The sequence below is a fragment of the Acinonyx jubatus genome, chromosome A1 (genome assembly GCF_027475565.1).
Source record: "Acinonyx jubatus isolate Ajub_Pintada_27869175 chromosome A1, VMU_Ajub_asm_v1.0, whole genome shotgun sequence".
Taxonomy (NCBI): Eukaryota; Metazoa; Chordata; class Mammalia; order Carnivora; family Felidae; genus Acinonyx; species Acinonyx jubatus.
The window spans coordinates 101,487,019-101,507,282 of record NC_069380.1 but is presented as its reverse complement, the minus strand read 5'-3'; the positions used below and the strand labels follow the sequence as shown (position 1 = coordinate 101,507,282).

Here is a 20,264-nt window from a genome sequence, read left to right as displayed (position 1 = left end):
GATTTGTTATAGTCATCTGAAATCTGTTCTGAAATAAGACACCTGTAAAATTAAATATTCCGGAAATTCAGGTGCTCAGATAGTGTGACCCTCTCTCCTACTGCCCATTAGCCCTCATCCCTTTTCGACTCTAAAGAGGAAATAACTATGTTTGGGCCCTGTTTGGGCCACTGGCCGTCGCTTGCCAACACTTGTAATAGACTGTGGACCGATGTCCCAAGCTAGGCAATATGCCCTTTATACTGTTCCTCTCCGAGGGCTCGTCGCACCAAGACTGAACAGGGAAGGTGTTTGCATTGGAGACCATGGGATTTATAGTTGGGGGTAGGAACATAAGGACAAGGTACAACCAGGTACAAGGGAAGGAAGGAAGAGAAAGGAAAGGAGAGTTTATCTCTGCCAATGGCTGGGCAGTGATTCTCAAGAGGAGGTCCCTGGGATGCGTCAGAGCATCACCCTGGGATGGTGATTAGGTGAGGACCTAATCACCGGATTAGGTGAGGATTAGGTGAGGACAGTTTGAAAAAGCATGTTCAGGATATGCATTGGTTTTGCAATAAAGCCCTCCTGAAGGGAAGGTCTCTTTATATTCTTGGCTGCCAGGAATAAGGAAGGATGGAGGGGAGTGGTATTCGGTGGTCGAGTCTGGGTTCTCAAAGACCGAGAATCATTAAATGGGGGGCACCTGTGAGGCTCAGTTGGCTAAGTGTCCCACTCGATTTCGGCTCAGGTCTGGTCTGGTGGTGGGATCGAGCCCTCTGTCGGGTTGCGCGCTGAGCAGAGCCTGCTCGAGATTCTCTTTCCCTCTCTCTCTCTCTCTCTCTCTCTCTCTGCCCCTCCCCCGTTCACACTTTCTCTCAAAATAAACTTAAATTTTTTTTTTTCAACGTTTATTTATTTTTGGGACAGAGAGAGACAGAGCATGAACGGGGGAGGGGCAGAGAGAGAGGGAGACACAGAATCGGAAACAGGCTCCAGGCTCTGAGCCATCAGCCCAGAGCCTGACGCGGGGCTGGAACCCACGGACCGCGAGATCGTGACGTGGCTGAAGTCGGACGCTTAACCGACTGCGCCACCCAGGCGCCCCTCTCAAAATAAACTTAAAAAAAAAAAAAAAGAATCTAATGGAAAAGAGGTGGCAGCAGCCATGTTGCGTCATCATTTTGTTACACTTCAAACTGCCAGTTATTTTACCAGCAAAAATGGGATTATTCGGGAATAGCAGGACAATTGCAACCTTGGACCAGCAGGCCACAGGGAAAGTCATAGGCAACTCTGGAGAACAAAGGAGGTGACAGCCCCTTTATAGAAGATAGGAGGACCGCCCACAGGGCTGTTAGAAACAAAGAGTCCATTGGAGGAAGCTGGAAGTATGGTGGCTTCTCATTGGCCGAGTCGTGATTGTCTCTCATTGGCTGGGCTGTTGCTGGGGTGTGGAGGAAAGCCTTTCTTCCTCCTGCTGGGGTGGGGGCAGTAAAGTAGTATTCACCTGCAAGGTCCTGCCTGCCTTTGGGTCTGCAATTGATGACAAGTAATAGGGCACGAGAGCTCCACCTGCCGAATTTCTCGACTTCTTTTAAGAAACGAGATTTCCTTTTATTTTCACAATTTCTTCAGCTGGATTGAGACGAAGTTCCAAGGGGGCATTGGAGCCATACCATGTGGCCGTTAGTAGCTGTTGGGTTGAAATTAAGGACTCTATTGAGAGTCACTAGCCTTTAAAAAGCTAGCAGTCTTGCTTTTCTGGGAGGAGTGGGGGTAGGACGTGGGCCAGCTCCTCAGGGGTGGGCACGGCCATCTCTTGACCCGTGCACAGTGTTGGACACCCGACCTCTCTGACCGCTCTGATCTTAGCCCCTTGCCCGCATCTAGTGGGGCATGGCCAATCCTCAGCACCAAGCCCACCGTCTCTTCCCTGGACTCCTGTTACGGCGTCCTAACTGCCCTCCTTCCTCCAGCTTCCCTTGTCCTCCGTTCTCCCCACACCAACTTTTGTGCTTTTTACCAGAGGAACAACCCGACCCTCCCATGCCCCTACTTGAAATCCTTAGCGCTCTCTTCCAGCTTGGCCATAAGCCCCCGGTTCTTAGCGATATCCAGGCTCACCATGAGGCCCGCTTTTCCAGTGTTTGATTCTGCTTTGTCTTTCTTCCCTCCAGGGCTTCTAGGCCCTTAATCAACGGTGATGTGTAGAATGGACCAGCTCTGCCCTCGTCTCCTGTCTCCTCCCCAGGCTGCACTTTGCACTTCCTTAAGACCCATCTTTCACACACCCCCCCACCCCGCCCCATGGTGACACCACCTCTACCCGCGTGCTGCCGGTCTCCCCTGTGGCCTTGGGGCCCCCGGAGGGTTCCTGCAGCATTGCTAGGCACATAGTGGTACCTGGCAAAAATTTGCTGGATAAAGGAATGACTTTGTCAGAAGGAGGTAGGTTTAAACGGCAGCCTTTATACAGGGGGAGGCCATGGGGTCAGTATACGGTCCTACTGTCACATCCCACCTTCGGCTTGTTGGTTTCAGGACCTTTGCACAAGGACTTGAAATAACAGCCTTAAAAATAGGCCCTCCCCCCTCTGCGTTGGCATTTGCTTACTTTTACCCTGGAGTAGAATGGCTTTAGCATCTTTTTATTAAAAGGTTAGTTTTTAAAAATTAATTGTGAACGTAGCACAAGTTCAGGTTAAAATTCATGCAGAAGGCTGTAAAATAAAAAAGTGACACCCCCCCCCCCACCCCCACTTCACGTTTTTATACGGGTCACATTTTTAGAAGGATGCATAAGAAACTGTTAGGAGAAAGCCTCTCCCTAGAGAGTGACCTGTTGGCTTCTAGAATCTTTGTTCTCAGGAGGGAAAACAGAATTCTGGTCCTGTGAGCAGCTCTTTCTGTGTGGGGCTTTGTGAGAAGAAACTTTTGAAAGTAGTAGTTAGGGTAGGTACTTAGTAGATGTCAGAGCAGCCCCCCCCTGGGATAGTGATGGCCTCTGGTTTGCTTCCTGACCCTGAGAGGTCGAACTTACCGCTTAAGACTTCAGATGAGAAAACATACCCTTGCCTTTCTTGGGAGCCGTAATATGAATGAATGTGTCACTGAAGTGTCCTTGAGAGTAAGTGTGTAGGTGATCGTAGGAGCTATGGTGATTCTCCCCCTCTGTCTCTCTCTCTCTCTCTCTCTCTCTCTCTCTCTCTCTCTCCCTCCCTCCCTCCCCAAGCCCTGCATCTCCATGACAAACCATGGAAAGCCTTACCGAGTCATTTATTCTGGTTCACTGTGAAATTAAAATTTCAGAGCTTTCATGAATTCACTGAAATTGATCAGTTTTTTGGATCAGCATTTGGGAAGTATAGAGGAAAGAGAGGTGAGATGGTCACACACTGCCTCTTAGGCATGCAGTGGGTTTAAGTGGGCAGAGTTTAGATTTTGCAGGGGGGAGGGTGAATGACACCAAGGTGGTATCCTGGGCAGGGAGTCTAGGTTGTCCCCTTCTGTGGGTGACCCACCATGCTTGGGAGAAGCAGATTTTTGACCCAGGCCAAGGTGCCATATTGGTTCCCATACAGCGTGACTCAGGAGCTTCCTTATTATTGAATTTGTTGTGATGAGCATGTATTGCATTTGCAACTCAAATGTCTCAAATTTCAATTGAAGATACTCTTTGTAGCAGTTGCAAGTGAGATTCCATAATATAAGGTGAAGAAAAGAACCACTCTTGGTTGAGAATAAGAATAAAGTGATTTTTCCAAATAGGCCCTTCTTTCCTTTTATTCCTCCCTTCCTTTTTCCCTTAAAGTCATGTGTGTGTCCAGTAGAATGAGAGGCCTGTGACTTTTCCCTCATTTCAACCTACTTTCAAGGAGAAGTCAGGGTCCTACAAAGATGGGCAGTGGAAGGATGGCCAGTGTCTGCTAAGATATTCATTCAGGTATTTTGAACTTGATTTGTTTAGTACGATAGTTGCACCCATGTTAATCAAGGTCCAGAGTTAGACGTGCAGAGTTTTATCACCGAGCTGCTTTTTTCACTCCTAGGGGATTGGGAACCAGGTTGAATTGATGGAAATGGGATTTGTGTGGAAATGTTCAGGAATGCAGCTTTCTGCAAAGGCCAGGAACTCGTGAAAAGAATTAGTGAAAGAAGAGAGACTTTAAAAATTTTTTTTTTTTTAACGTGTATTTATTTTTGGGACAGAGAGAGACAGAGCATGAACGGGGGAGGGGCAGAGAGAGAGGGAGACACAGAATCGGAAACAGGCTCCAGGCTCTGAGCCGTCAGCCCAGAGCCCGACGTGGGGCTCGAACCCATGGACCGCGAGATCGTGACCTGAGCCGAAGTCGGACGCTTAACCGACTGCGGCACCCAGGCGCCCCAAGAAGACAGACTTTTAAGTACCTGTTTGATGGTCTCCTTTCTTTGCGGCTTATTTTTGTGTTTTAAGTAACTTTGGAAATGAGCAGGATGAGAGAAAATCAGAGAACCCTTATGGACAACATAAAAAAAAAAAAAAGAAAAACAAACGCTGGTCCCTTAGTGTTCCTGTTTGAGCACAGCCAGCTCTCTGAGCAGCTAAAGATGTCAGTGGCACTTTTAAAACAGAAGAGGCATCTGTGGCTCAGCAGTAGGACCCGTTTTGTTTGCAGAGGTCACAAATGAAGCTTAAGGGTATGACAGCTGATGTGGGCTGGTGGGGTCGGCCCACCTCCAAGACCGAGCCCTTGTGTCCCCTGCACCTGCCCTTGAAGCCCCTGCTCTGGAGCCTATCCAGTTGAGAACCTTCTGCAGGAGAATTCCATTTGGCTTCCAAACAAAAACAAAAACTCGACCCTGAATCCAGTAGTTGAATTCTACTCCGTGCCTTCTGTTTGGCTTTGAAAACTGTCCCGTCTGGAGAATGAAGTTAAACCTGGTCACTGTTGTTCAAAGTCCTGTCGCCGGCCTTTATGTGTCTGTGCTTTGTGACCTGCACACAGGGACACTTCTGAGGTGACTCACCAGTCCAGTGACCTCCTCCTGGTGCTGCTTGCCATCCCCCAAGCAGCCCCGTAGAGAGACCCTGGGTTGGCATTCTGTGATTTTGGCATGATTGGAAATGGAAGCAGCTGTCCTGGGGCCAGGGCCCTGGTCCAACCCTACCAGGTCCGTAAAAGCCCTTTAGCAGCTTAATCTGTGGCTTTTTATTTAGGGTGGCCTCTGGTCTTCACGAAATGAGAAAGTGAAAATGATGGGGTCATTCCCAGCCATCGTATGTAGTTGGAGCTTTTAGAATTGGTTGATTTAAAAGAACAAAACTAACCCTGAGCTTTGGTTTCCGTGAGGCCTTTGAGGGAGTTTTCCGGAAGGGACTGCAGTATTTGCTTATGAGATGCCCCCAGAGGCACGCTCTGAACTCTGTGCAAAAAAAAAAAGTGATTCAGGTGTGTGAGTTCTAACCTACAGGGAAGGGTCAGAAATTACCCTAGGAGGAAGGTTTCCTTCCATCTTCTCATGTTGTATTTGATATGTAGGAGAGTTTGCTTTTCCTTAGACCACTGTGGGTTCAAGTTCTGGCTGGGCCACCAACCCTGAGTGACCTTTTAAAGTTTCTTTTCCCATGGGGCTCCTGGGTGGCTCAGTCGGTTAAGCGTCCGACTTCGGCTCAGGGCATGATCTTGCGGTCCGTGAGTTCGAGCCCCGCGTCGGGCTCTGTGCTGACAGCTCGGAGCCTGGAACCTGCTTCAGATTCTGTGTCTCCCTCTCTCTCTGTTCCTCCCCTGCTCGCACTCTGTCTCTCTCTCAAAAAGAAATAAAGATTAAAAAAAACCTTTTTTTTTTAAGTTTCTTTTCCCAAATTTCCTTTTCCCCGTATATAAATACTTGGCCTTTCATAATCTTGCGAAGATTTAGCGTGAGCACATGGAGTATGCTCTGTAAGAGAGGTGAAACGGTGTCTCCCTCTGTTGCGAGTATTTTTACAGGAAAGCCCATGGATTTTAAAATTTTGGCCTTGAACCAGTTGTCCATCCTCAGTGTTCACCTCTGTAAAATGGGGATGTCGGGACGTAAAGGAGATAGGAAATGTCTGAAGTGTGGTGCACAGTAGACCGTGAACTGGGAACTCACCCGTGTTGTTTGAGAACCAAGGTGTAGAGCAGAAGGTTGCTTTGATCGTGGATCTGAAAGGAAAAGTCTCCGCCCCATTTAGGAAAGACACCGTTAGGACTGACCGGCATACGTTTGTTCAGGTTTCCGTATCGGGGGTGGAAATTCACCCTTGAGCGTTCATTTCGAGAAGAGATCCTTTTTTTTTTTTTTTAAGCTTCCCTTCTTCGCTAATGAAGCAGCAGCCATGTCCGGCACCAACGGTGGTTAAAATGCAGAGTGAGAGACGGTGGCAGTGGTCACCCTCAAAGAGCTGTGCTTTCCCCTGCATGAAGTGCAGTGTCTGTCTAATGCGTTTTAAATGAAAGAGGTGACTGTGGGCAATCTCGTAAAACAGCCAAATGCCACGATAGGGAGAAAATGTGAGCATTAAAGTAATTGTGCCCCAGCACGCCCACCGAATGTAAAAATATTGACCGAGCAAAATAAAACTCCGTTTCCGCCCTGGTTGTTGTTGATCCGAGAATCCCAGGATTGAAGGGTTAAGAGCCAGATGAGCGTGGAGTCTTCTGCAAGAGATGGAAGCAGCCAGAAGGGCAAGCTCCCCAGTCAGGGTTCAGACCTTCCGTTGGGGCTTGCCTGTCTCTGCCCCTGGCCCTGGACGCCCCTTCTCCCTCTGCCTGGCTACACCGCATCCCGCTGCAGATCACCCGTCTCTTTGCACCTCTTTGGCTGCAGGAGTGCCGGCCCAGGGTGCCCCCCAGCACCCTTCCTCGTTGGCTGTCAGTTTCCAGTATTGGAACCCATCACTGGCTGACACGGTGCTGGAGTGAAGCAAAGCTGTTACTGTGAACACTCCTGCTTTGTAGCCTTCCTTGCTCATCAGCGCTCAAGAAGCCCTTGAAATAAGGTGAACTGAGAAAATATTGCCAGAATCTCTCTGCGGATTTTTTCCCCCCAGCCCTCTGATTACACACGCTAAGTGCCGCTATCTGTGTAAATAACCTTTTCTTCCCCGCCTCTCTGCCTCCCCTCCTCCCCCACTCCCTTGCTCTTCGGCTCTCTCGAGTGATAAATAGCCAGGCTACTGCTCAGCGTGCACCAACACCTGGGAATAATCATGCAAAAATAACAGTGAGAGACTGCCGCGCGTCTGTTCTTGACATTAACTTTCCTCAGTTTGACAGGCTGCCACCACCAGCTGTTAGACTTATGGGTCTCTTTCTCCTCCCCCCCCCCCCCCCCCCACTGGAGATGGCTGTTTTCCTGCTTCTAGTTTTTGGGCTCTAATAGGTTACATCAGTGTCCCATCAAGAAGACAGAAAAGAGCTGTGACAGAGGAACCATTGCTAATGCTGGCCAGTTCTCTATTCTGGTCTTTTCTCCTGCGTGTTAGTATTATTAGACTAATAATTCCCCAGTGACTTTTACCTGGAATATCTGATTAGTAGTATTGTAGAGTACCTTCCCCCTGCAAAGGGTATTCATAATTGCCTCCGGTGAGTTGTCTTTGAATGTAGCAAATCCTACATTGATTTCTTTTTTAGTTCAGATCTCAATTATATTTGCAATAATGATGATAATATTGGCCGTGGCAACAGCTCTTATTTATTGATAGCTGCTCCATACCCAGACCTGGACTAGGGTTGTTTGGGCTCATGTAGTAGTCCCTTTAGGCACGGGTTATTTCCATTTTACAGATGAAGCCATTGAGTCCCAGAGAGATCAGGTGACTTTGCCTAAAGGTTATGTAACGGAAGGAGGTGGGATGCGAGCTCTGAAGACTGATCCCTGCACTGCCTTGCCTTTCACTACATGCCATGTTTTGCGCTCAGGTCCTATGGACGGCCCCTTGATTGTGGTTCTGCAATTACAGGTGGAATTTTGCTGTACTTGCGGGAGTATTTGATGATGAGTGGCACAGTCCTGCTGATTAGGCAGTAAGCCCAGGACAGCACAGACCCATTCGGGTTGCACCTGCTCTCGTCCTGCTAGCAGCCTGCGCGGGGTGCCTGGCACGTAGCGGGTGTGTAGGCGTCATTTATTGGGGGGCTATGTGATCAAGTTGTGATGACTCAGGGACGACTTTTGGGGGAGCGGCAGCACATGAAAAAGAGGTGTGGCTAGAGATTAGTAGGAGATTTTGTAGAGGTCTAGGGCTCATCAAGATCTGCTGTAAAATTGGGGGGCGATTAGGCTGGGCCGACTGCTGCCAGATGCCAACGTATGAAAGGAGCAGCATTTTCCCCCAGGCTGAGCTTCTCAGGGTTAAGCCCTTTTTCTTATACTTTTAACACACTTTAACCGCACTTAACCATGCATTTGGAGGGGATTATAGATTTATGTTAAATATAGTAGGATATAAAAAGGAGCTTTGTAAGGTTGCATGCAGGGTTAGAGAACTGTAATATCAGACCAGGGACTTTTTTTTTTTTTTTCTTTCTCTTTTTCCAAGCCAGCATTTACTGAGCTAAGCACTTTGCTGAGCCTTCACTTTATGTGAATCATCTCACTGAGTCTTCACTGTGACCCTGTGGGCGTAATTGTTATTCTTACTCCGATTTCTGAGATGCAGACGTTGAGCCTCTGAGTAGCCAGGTTATTTGCTCAGGGGTCCCCCACAGCGAGTAACAGGGAGGTAGGGATTGGAACCTATCGCAGCCTGAGGGCCGCCACTACCACGTCCAAGTGTATGCCTCTTGGAGGGGCTTCTCCTAGGGACCATTGCTTCTCTCTGTCTTCACGAGCCTCATTGGTTGAAGAAGGTACGGTTCCGTCTATGGATCAGTGACCTGGAAATCAGCGCAGTGGAGTTGATCTTTGGTAGGAGGTAAAAACACTACTGAAAATCCTTCCAGATCCTGCTTTACACATGGTGCATGTGGCTTTGTTTTAGATACTCTAAGACTCACAAGAGAACTGAAACCTTTTGTAGGGGGCATCTCTTACTGGGGGCATTCGCTGGCGGAAAGAATTAGCGACTCTGTACACTGTATTATTTATTTTATTTTATTATTATTTTTAAAATATTTATTTATTTTTGAGAGACGGTGAGAGAGAGAGAGAGAGCATAAGCGGGGAGGGGCAGAGAGAGAGAGAGAGAGGGAGACACGGAATCCGAAGCAGGCTCCAGGCTCTGAGCTGTCAGCACAGAGCCTGACGCGGGGTTTGAACCCAGGAACCCCGAGATCGTGACCTGAGCCAAAGTTGGATGCTTACCCGACTGAGCCACCCAGGCGCCCTCAGACACTGAATTATTTCCCTTCCGCCTCTCTCTTGGCTCCTCGGGTGTGTACTTGAACTCCTACTGCTTATAGGATGCTGTTTTATTTTCACTTGGGCTGCCCCCAGAGGTACCTTACTTATTGCCTTTGTGCAAATATAGGCCAAGTTTCTCTCTAGAATGAGGAGGCTGGCTACGTGGTCTTCTAGGGGCAGACATTCTGTGATTGTCTCAGGGGAGGGCTACAAAGGCAAACTCAGCTGGTCACTGCAAGGCCTAAGCCCTGTCAGTTGATGCCGCGAGGAATCGCTGGCCGAGCCCCGTACGTTATCTCGTTATTACTTTAAGAGATAGTAGACATTCATACTTGTCCCTAAGTTTTTGTGTTTGTGAAAATTTGTGGTGTTTGAAAAAGTAGCATACCTCCCAGTGTAAAACACCTCTGGGAGTGGCTGTGATTCCTTACCCTCCTCTGAGGTTGGTGACCTCTGGGGAAGAGGGGCTTCTAATGGAAGCCATTAGACCACTGGGGTGTGGTCTTGTATTGGGGGACTGTTGATGATTAAGTTCATGTTTATAGTCAGACTCTCCGAACCTTAGCTTCTCACTGGGAGCCTTGGGGACGGGGTTCCGAGGTCTGCTCAATAAATGCTATCAACTAAGCTTTGTTCACTGCCCTTGGATTGTGTGAATGGAAATAAACACCGTTAAGTTGCTCGTAGGCCCAGGAAACCATCGCCTCTCCCCTCAAGTCTTCTAGATTCTTTAGAAATTTGAACTTTGGAGTCACTTACATATCCCAAGGAGTAGGTTCATGTGTGTGTGTATCTGTGTGCAGATATATTCGTAGTTGGAGTTATATTGAAATGGGGATTTAGCCCAGGAATTCTATTGTAATAGGATTTGTTATCAGTAGGCGGCTGGAGGATGCATTTTCCAGTTGTGAGGAAAATGGTCCTTAGTGAGGTTAAGTGACTCTCCAAAGTCACATGCTAATTATCGTCAGAGTTAGAGCCAAAATACTAGCATCCAACATGCCCTGTCCTTAAAACTTTGTATTGCAGGCTTTGCCTCATTGTATCCTGATCTCCCAAAGGGAATTCATGCTCTCTTAGCTGCCTTCCCTCCTTTCATTTCATCCTATTTTCTTGTTTCTCCGATTGAAACTGTATTTTCTTGGAATTAACGTAGGCTGTCAATCACGCGATCTAAAGAGTATTTTGAGAGTATCGTTCTGTTTTGTCTTTTCAGTTTCTGTGTGTAGCAGTCATTAAACCCATTTTACAACTAACTGTACAAATTAAGAATTTGTTGGCAAACATGCAAAAAAAAAACAACCCAGTAGCCGGTTTATAATTTTTCTTGGCCTTTTTTTTTTTCTTTTTAAATTCTGGAAAGTGGTTCTAAATGTTTTAGTTTAATACAGACGACAAGGTAGCAATGGATTTTTTGCATGCCCCCCACCCCCGCATTTCCTCCCTTGGAACCCCTTTCTTCATTTGTCAGCTCAGTGTTAAAATAGGAACTATCAGTGTGAACTTTGATCCACATTAAGCTGCATTTACGCGGAAGCATAAATCACAAGATCTGGGGTTTGGGACCGTTAAATGCTTTTCTTTCTTGGGCTCTGTGATCAAGAATGCAGAACAATAAAAAGTGTGGAGCAAAAGAAGTTTTATGGCAGCTTGGAGAGCAGGAAATTAAGTTTCTTTAGTATGCAGATGGGCGAAGGGCTGTTCTATTGCATCTTGGATCATTCAGGCAAGTGAACGTCACTTGATCATTTTAGCGAAAGGCAAACTGTAGGAATAGTTCCTACAGTCATATGAACAAGGAGCCCACGCACATGACTGCTTCAGCTGTTCAACCAGGAGCACGCCTCCTCCTATAACTTGTCTTGAAACGCACTCTGTGTGTGTACGTGTGTGTGTGTTTTAAACAACAAAGACTATGTAATAGCACATCTAATAGCCAAGCGTTGGTTTCTTACAAAGGTTAATTGGGCATATAGGAACTACAGACCAGGATGGCCTTTTACCAGAAATAGTTTCTGTGTGTCATTTGCACCCATAAGATTTGTTAGCTCAGCTGATAAAGCACCCAAGATGGCCTCCCTTATAGGTAGGTGATACCTGTGTGTAACTTGAGGACCCAGGCAAGCGATCTGGAGTCGTGGTGTAGATGGGCTTTGCATTGGGCTCTTCTACATCTGACCACCCGTCAGCAGGGCTAAAACTGTTCTGTCCCGGTCATAACTGTAATCGAAATGGGTCTGATGAGAGAGTGGGTTGGTTGGAGATGTGCCTACTTAGTACATGCGTAGCCTTTGGTTTTCGTCACGGCCAGGCTCCTGAATGTTGTATGGTTCAAGATCTCCTTTCCTGCTCGCTAGGATAGGGGTGCAAAGGACATGGCATTGCACCGTATGCTCTTATAATGGCTCTCATGTCTATTTCCTGGGATTTTGAGGGTGGAATCCCGGGACTTGGTCAGACTCATCAGGGACCTTTCCAAGTCGAACCACTAAAGGACGTGTGGCACTGGAGAAACTCCCGGTTCTGCTGACGTTGGGCACAGGCCTTTATTTCCCCACGTATGTGAATTCTGCTAAACTTTGCGGTAGAACACTTAATTAGGAGTCGATGCTTAATACATGCTAATAATATCCAGTTTATGTGTTTGAGTGTGTATAATCAAGTTTATGTATTTTACATATTCAGCAGAGTCAGTTAATGTATTTTCATAGTGATTTAATTCCTTACGGTTTATAAAGTACTTTGAAGACAATTTTAGCCCCATCTCCCATGCTGAAGTGCCCAGTGATGCCTCTGTGGCGTTTATTGGAGCTTCTCCTTTGGAAAATACTGTAGTTTTGACCGTAAGATTTCATCACAAGGGGGCAAGCGTCCTAATTTTGCAGAGCAGAGTTCACGCACATCGACTGAGGCTGACGGTTCTCCATCGGTGAATTTAGGACGTTGGGAGTCCTGCCTGTCTATTCCGGAAGCAGGATCCCCAGGGTTGGCCCTGTCGGGCGTGAAACACCTCAAACGCTCATTTCTCTCCTCCTTTACGTGGTGGCCCCACAAAAACCCCTGAAGTCTGTTCTGCTTGCAAATGGAATTTGGAATGGTCATGTGTTTTAGAAGTGATATAAACAGATTGCATTATAAGGAGCTCGGAGAATGCAGCACCCTGCAGTAAGCCTGTCTGTCTTTCAGGTTGACCCCCTGTTTACAGTGCCAGCACCACCACCGCCGATTTCCAGCAGCCTCGCGCCTCAGATTCTGCCCTCCTACTTTTCCCCATCTTCATCCAATATTGCAGCACCGGTTGAACAGCTTTTGGTTCGGACTCGTTCCGTGGGTGTCAATACATGTGAAGTTGGAGTAGTGACAGAGCCAGAGTGTCTTGGGCCCTGTGAACCTGGGACCAGTGTGAATTTGGAAGGGATCGTGTGGCATGAAACAGAAGAAGGTAAATACACTTTACTTTTATCTATTTCCCCCCTGATGTATTTCGTTACGTCCACCGGTAAGGGGACTTGGTTTGGCGGTGATCGGAGAGGAGAGAAAAGTGGTTTTGATACTGTCTGTGGATTTTTGTTGAAATCAGAACCGTGTTTCTCTTTCCTGTTCACGGCGGCTTTGACGTTCAGGATGGATGAGGTGGCCCTAAAAGTGGCCTGCGTTTCAAGTGCCAGTACGGAAAGACAGGGAAGCAGGGGTGAGGGTTACCCTTTGCCCTGAGGGGGGATCATGGGAATGGGGAAGACAGATTGATCTCAAGTTCACTTTCTTCTCGGTGTGCCAGCCGATCTCTCGGTCTTGATGTGGTTGTTCTTGAGTTGTTGAGGTTTAAATTGACCTGCTGATTTGGGTTCTTGCGTTTAGCCAAGGGCTATGGCCATGACATGGCTGTGGCTGCTTGGTGCTCCGGGCTAACGAACCCAAGGTCAGAGGCTTCAGCCCGAGTTGAACCAGTCATTTCTCTTCTTTGACCGGGGACATAGCACCTTCCCTGCCCCTAAGCTCAGCAGGCCATCTGGCAAGTACAATCCAATAGTCACAAGAGAAATGGATTAGGATTAGGCTGTCATTGCTGTTAGAAACATAAATGTGGCATATACCATACCTACCGTGGACCCAGACTCTGGTTGGCCACATCTCATAGCACACGATCATCAGGTACGGTGTGTTTCAGATGGCCCGTGTCATTGATAGTAGAGGCCAACAGGTCATTAAAAACTAAATACCAAGGAGAGAGCCACGTTGCTCCATTGGGGAATGAGAGTAGAAAAGGTGAGGAAGGTATGTGCCCCAGGTGAACAAAGGAGAGTGAAGAACACAGGGGAAACCTTTTCTTTGCCTCAAAGCTAGATTGGTCAAGGAGAAGGGAGATGATCGGTGTCAGTATCATGGACAGATGGGACAAGGAGTAAGGGCAAAGACGCGGGTAACCAGAAAGGTCTGAGACCCAGAGTCACTGTTCAGGGCCCTCTGTATCAAGGGGGAAAAAATTGAGGGCTCAAACTCCCAGGGGACAAAGGAAAACTATATGCCAAGGAGACTGCCTGGATGGGAAGGGGGAATAATTGGAGATCGTTGCTGGGGAGGAAGTAGTTGAGAGAAAAGAATTGAGAATAGGACCACACGAGGGAACGAAAGCCGAGAACAACAACGAAGAATGAATATCCGGTGACAGGTGTGAGTGTAATTGTCAGAAGGCGGAAAAGAGCGCGCACCGTTTCAAGGAAGAAAAGCAAAAATTGTAGAAAAATCTTCGAGGTCCTGAAAGATACATTTTTTAATCGGGTACAAAATTTCGTAGACAGCATAAGTAGGGAAAAATAATTATTTAAGAAGGAACCAGAGAAGGTGAATGAAAGCAGCAGATACGAAGGGCTCTCTCTCTTTCTTTCAACCGAAAGTGCTAGTTAAAATTTACTTTTAGCTTTAGAAACACTTGGTGTTTTGGGGCCCCATCCTCTTTGTACTTTTAGCGGGGAAGCCTTGGCCCCCTGTAACCAGATTAGGAGGAGCTGGAATTAAAATTTTCCTCTCTTGCTTACCTGTTGAAACACCCTCTCTGGGCAAGGGCTTCTGTGTGGGGAGCAACTCCTCTCCTCTTGCCTCTCTTTGCATTGCACACCCTGTCTTCTCGGGTTTTCCTTAGAAAAGTGGTGGCTAAGGGCCTCCAACTGGTATGTTGGTGAGAAAAGTACAGAGAAGGAAGCGACACACGAATCTAATGTTGTAGTTAAATTATGAGTCCGGGTACCGAGGATTCAGGAACAGAAAAAGATTTGGAAAGGCTAAGGGTTAATTTCCATAAACTTGAAAGAAAGATTTTTCTTGGACTTGAATCGCTCGCTCATTTGGGTGAGGTGCCACCTCCCATTTATTTCTCAGCTACGACTTAGCGCCCGTTGGCTTATTGCTTGTCATTATTTTATTTATTCCTGTGTGCGACAGGACCGACTTCCTGCATTGTGACCTCACTGGGCGGTGCATGTTGTAAAATTAGCCACAGACTTTCTGGCATGCCTATAAGTCTCGGGTTATTTTTCCCGTGGCTTGGAAGTCTGCTTGGTTTTGACTTGAACCTTAGCTTCTAAGAAGAGATGAGGTTACTGAGAAAAAAGCCAATTGTATTCAAAACCTGTAGTAACTCTGGGCAAACGGTCAAAGAGCTTTGTGGTGTTTCATTATTACGATTATTATTTTTGATTAGTTTTATTTGGTGGTGATGCAGGTACAGCCTCCCCAGTTGTGCTCTGTTCTCTGAGAAATCCGTCTCCTGAGTCTGTGCACCTGCTTCTGTGTGCTGTGACCCATCCGTCCCCAAGGTTGTCTTCCGTCCCCATGGGGCACGCTGGCAGCTTTAGGTGCTTTTTGGACACGGGAATGGAACCTTCTGCAGCCCCAGCCTTCTTGTTACTCCCTCACATTTTCTAGGGTTTGGAATGTGTGGATGTTGATGGTGGTGACAAGAAGGAGCTGGAGCAGTGAACAGAGTTATTCTTGCTGAATAAACTAAACTTCAGATCTCCAACAGAATTTAAGAACTCTCCTTATTTAAAAAACAAAACAAACAAACAAACAAAACCCCTCCTTAGCCTGGACGGTAAGATATGTGTTTAATGTGTAACCATTTTCAAGAGAGTTCCATTTGCCTTTTTTTTTTTTTTTTCCTTCTTCTCAGTACAGCCTCTTTAAACCTCTTGGACCAATTTAAAAATTAAACCCACTCGACCATTAATTTTTCCCTTTGGGGAAAAACAAAGAGAGAAACAGAACAAACATTTGGAGCCGGTTATTGGGCAGAGTTAAAAGAGAATGGGTTTGGGAAGAAGGAGAGGGGAAAGGAAGCCACATTAGTTTTCTAGAATGGGGGTTTCATTAACAAAAGGCAACCTGAGCACTTAGGAAACAGGCAGGAAACTGTCAGTTGCCTGGGACTCATGTCCTGTAGATTGAGCTGAAAAAAATTTCTTCCCTTGTAGTTTCATTTTGAGGTTATGGTGTACCTGGTGGTGTTTTTAACAAACCTAATGTGTTAGGTGCATTCATAGGCGTGTGTATGCGTGTGTGTGTGCGTGCGTGCGTGCGCATCTATATTGAAGATCCTGGAAGTGTTAAGAGCTCGTGTCTGCAGTCTTTGGGGGGAACATTGAGTGTTCTTACGATTTTTTTCTTGTTTTTGGGAAGGTAGTGGGGAAGAGCAAGACTGAACTATGAAATCCCCACTAAATATTAATTATTTCTTGTGCTGGGAATCTCTCATTTCTGGAGGGTTCTTTGAGTCACAGACTTTCCCCTTAGTGTTACCGCCAGTACATGGAGTCCTGGTTGCCTGAGAACCAAATTGTCCTCCGGAGTACCATGTTACGAGAGAAGTTCCCTCTGGAAATAATTAGTGGGTTTCAGAGCGTGCTTAATAGGAGAGAAAAACTATTACTGCATTTGGATGTTTAGTTATTTTACTCTGCTCTTGCTTCTTTAAGGTGAGCACATAGGAGCAATGAGGTATTGTACAAAATTACTCTCAGATGTTGGAAAGAATTTCCTTAGCGTTTCACTCCTGACATTTGGGACGCACATGCCTGTGTATAGTTATTTGTTTGGAAATTTGCTCTTCTGGGGGGGTGGGGGTAGGCGTGGGGGACATAAAACCAGAAAACATGTGGAGTGTAAATACCTACCTGTTGGGCTTGGCTCTTGAGCTCTTATGAACGCGTTTTCCTTTGGAATTTTATCAAATCGTATTTCTTATTGGACTTTTTCTCCCTCCCTGTTTTTTGTTTTTGGTTTTTTGTTTTTGCCCTATCTGAGAACATACTTGGTTCAGCTACACAGCTGTGTTTCCTTGTTACAACTGTCATTTACTGTGGCCTTGAAAGCATCTAGAGGTAGAGGCCTGGGGTTCTCAACCCTGTGCCTTTGAACCACCCGGAGAGCTGTTCACACACTCCCGGGCACCACTTCTAGGCTTGGTCTGCGATGGCACTTGGCTCTGGTTTGCTGACCTGGCCTTGGTGGGGCTTTTTGTCTGATTATTTTTTTCCAGTACTCCCCAGGGGATTCTAATGTGCAAACAGGATGTGCACTTCCCTTTAAGGAAGTCACTGTGTTATTATTGCCTCATTTTCTCAGGGATGAAGTGGACAGGCACCCTCCCCCTGTTTACCTTGCAGGGTAGATAATGTCTGTCCAGATGCTGTAGTGTGGCTGGTGAACATCACCATTTCACCCCTGTGCTAATGACAAAGGGGGTCCGGCGTTTGATCCCGAACCTGGCCTTCACAGAGGTCTTGGGGTGTAATGAACATCCGATTGGTACCACTCTTCCTGATTTATTAATGTGGTGGTGTGGACCTTCCTACGTGGTCCTTCACTGAGCCAGAAGTGGCGCCTTCGTTTCTGTGTGGTTTCTGCTGAATCATTTTTGAAATAGTTCAGAAACCCAGAGTAATAAAGAAAAGTTAATAATAAAGCAGCAAATAAAAGACTGGACTCCCAGCATCGCTGGGAGCTTTCAGAGGGGACAGTGAAAATGCAACTGGCAGCTTATTAAAGTGAGTAAGTGTGTTTTTTTTTTTTTTAGAGAAGACTTATTAGCATCTGGTGTAAAAGGAAGAATGGTTCTTTGAGTTTCTCCATCTGATGTTCTGTGTGTTTTCCAAGAACAGCGGTCTTGGGAATTAATGTTTTAAAATTTTTTTTTTTTTTGATGTTTATTTATTTTTGAGAGAGAGACATGGAGTGTGAGTGGGGGAGGAGCAGAGAGAGAGGGAGACACAGAATCTGAAGCAGGCTCCGGGCTGTGAGCTGTCGGCACAGAGCCCAATGCGGGGCTTGAACTCACGAACCATGAGATCATGACCTGAACTGAAGTCGGACGCTTACTGACTGAGCCACCCAGGCGCCCCAAGAATGAATGTTTTAAAGGTGACCAGCTGGGGAAGTCAGTGATTGTCTTCAAACCACCAGAGATGCTCTTCACTTCTTCTGCTTCTCCCGCATCTCCAAAGTCACAAAGAGGATAGCGCTTACATGGGAAACGGGGGTTTCAAGTTAAGTCCTTAATAGGCAAACGATCCTGTATAAATTGACGACAGATCTGACGTACGGTGTTGTTACTCCTGTTCTGCGGTATTGACGGCCCAAACTTGTTCCTGGAACTGGGGACTTTCTTTTTCAATTTTGATTGGAGAAGAGATTAAATACGAATCCCGGCTCGCTTTGTGTTTTCGGTATTGGAGCATGGGGTTGGCGCGTTAACTTTTTTTTCACCAAGTGAAATGTTATTACTTATTGAGGTATTTCCCAGTGATTTTATAAATTCAGCTTTGACTCACAAGGCGAGTCAGATGCCCGCTTTCGCTTCGCATTTCATTACCTGCCACACCAGGGAGGATTAAGAGCTATGCAGCCACGGGGAACGTGAAGATGGCTCACGGACACCCTTCTATCAGTGATGTGCTAAGTGGAGGTAAACCAGCCTGTGGTCTGTGAGTTTCGCAGGTGGGCCCAGCCGGTTAGTCCCTGAGCTAGTGGAAAAAAAGCGTCCGGCCTTGCTGTTCAACGTGAACTCAACAGAGGGTTGAGGGCTGGAGGAACTACTAGTCAGTGCCGCTCTGTGTATCGGCCAACATTTTATCCTCGCCCCGCTGGGCACGCTTGCCGTGGTGGTTGCCAACGAAAAGCGGACGTTCGTCACCCTTGGTGGCGAGCAGCTCCAGGATGGGCCTCCAGAGTGCCCGAGTCCCACCTGTTTTCACAGGCGAAAGGCAACCCAGCTGGCAAACCCTCTCTGTATGTTTGCTGGACCGCATACCATCTTGGGTATGTGATCATTCTGTGTTCGGTGGCGAAAAACTTTTTTTCTAATAAAAACGAGCTTGGTCTAAGGATGTAGATTAGAAACAGTTACAATGCACATCGAAGTTACTTGGTTTTTTTTTAACATCACAGAAACTCGCGTTACCAGTTTCACCAAAAAATCAGAAATTGAACATGGGGGCCAGGTGCTTGCACTGTGCACTCTGTAAAGATTTATGAAGGAAGGGGAGTATAAGGAAGGGACCAAGGGAAGGCTTGCCTGGGCCGTCTTCCTGGGCTTTCCTTTCCTCTGGACCTACCTGTTTTATGCTTTCCTGATGAGGTAACGGGGCAACCATCTGATGGGATGAGTGATGGCACATTTTGCTGGAAAGCAATACCACAGTCACATCACCGCTTGTCAGCGTGAAAACTAAGCTGCTGTTAGGATTCGGCTTCATGTTTTCAGACCAAACATTTGTTCTTTTTGTGTCACTTGTGTGTGTATTTTGGTGTTGACATTACGTGTTAAGTAATGAAGCAGTCAGTTTTAAACTCCCCGCGTAAAGGCCTTTTGTTAACCTTTGGTTGGTTGATACGGTAGCGAAACTTGTAGATGTGAATGCAGAATGTAAGACATGTAAAATGGAACTTCCCTTAGGACTTGAGTATCATAGTAAAAGATTTAAGAAGCTGTGTTCTAAGATTCGCGTGTATAGTGTTGTCCTCCTTTGGTTTCCTTTTCCCTATAAAGAAGTTGGTAAGAAAATCTTGAGTCTTAATACTATAGTGACTTTGAACTGAAGACATATTTTCTTTTTCTTTTTATGTTTTTTTTTTTGAGAGAGAGGGAGTGCACGGGGGAGGGGCAGAGGAAGAGGGAGAGAGAGAATCTTAAGCAAGCTCCACCCGGATCTCCAGACCACGAGATCACGACCTGAGCCGAAATCAAGAGTCGGATGCTTAACCGACTGAGCCACGCAGGCGCCCCTGAAGGCCTGTTTGTTTTCTAATCATAAAAATGAAGATACTCTCATTGGTTGCAGAGAATCGTTTTTTGGCTCCCCTGGGAATGTTGATGGCGAGTATTTCATTAACTTTTTACATACAGTGTTTATAGCAACTTGATTGAGATCTAATTCACACAGCATACAATCCATCCATTTAAAGTGGATAATTCAGCGGGTTTATTTATTTATTTATTTTGAATGTATTAAGGAGTCCCGCAACCATCACCACAGTTAATTTTCGAACAATTTTATTACCTCAAGGAATCCCTGTATCCCACCAGTAGTCACTCCCGCTTACCCCAGCCCCTATTTCATTGGCATCGTTGTCTTTGACTCTTCGTTGCTTTAATGTGTATTTTATGGATGAGAGAAAGGATTGATTTGTTGAGTGTTTGTACCAGGCATTGTGCTAGACATGCCTCCTAGATAATAATTTCCTTTAATCCTTAGAACAGAATGCAAAGTGCACTGTTATCATCTGTATGTTTATGAAGGAGACTTAGAATGGGATTTCTCTATGCAGGGCAGCAAAACTTGGAGACCCTTGCTCTCTCTTTTTTTTTTAATGTTTATTTTTGAGAGGGAGGGAGAGAGAGAGAGACAGAGAGAGAGGGAGACACAGACTCCGAA

At 46.5% G+C, this 20,264-nt stretch overlaps 1 protein-coding gene across 6 annotated transcripts in view; it reads left to right on the top strand.

Annotated features, from left to right (window-relative positions):
• Positions 1-20,264, top strand: part of ZNF608 (zinc finger protein 608) — a 118,339-nt gene that overhangs the window by 43,612 nt on the left and 54,463 nt on the right. For 5 of the 6 annotated variants that reach the window (XM_053220365.1, XM_027076801.2, XM_027076806.2 and 2 more), the window contains one exon: positions 12,523-12,778. The exons of the other annotated variant lie outside the window; for it this stretch is intronic. In XM_053220365.1, the coding sequence (XP_053076340.1) occupies positions 12,523-12,778 (256 nt within the window). The remainder of the gene's footprint in view (positions 1-12,522; positions 12,779-20,264) is intronic. 6 annotated transcript variants of the gene reach the window in all.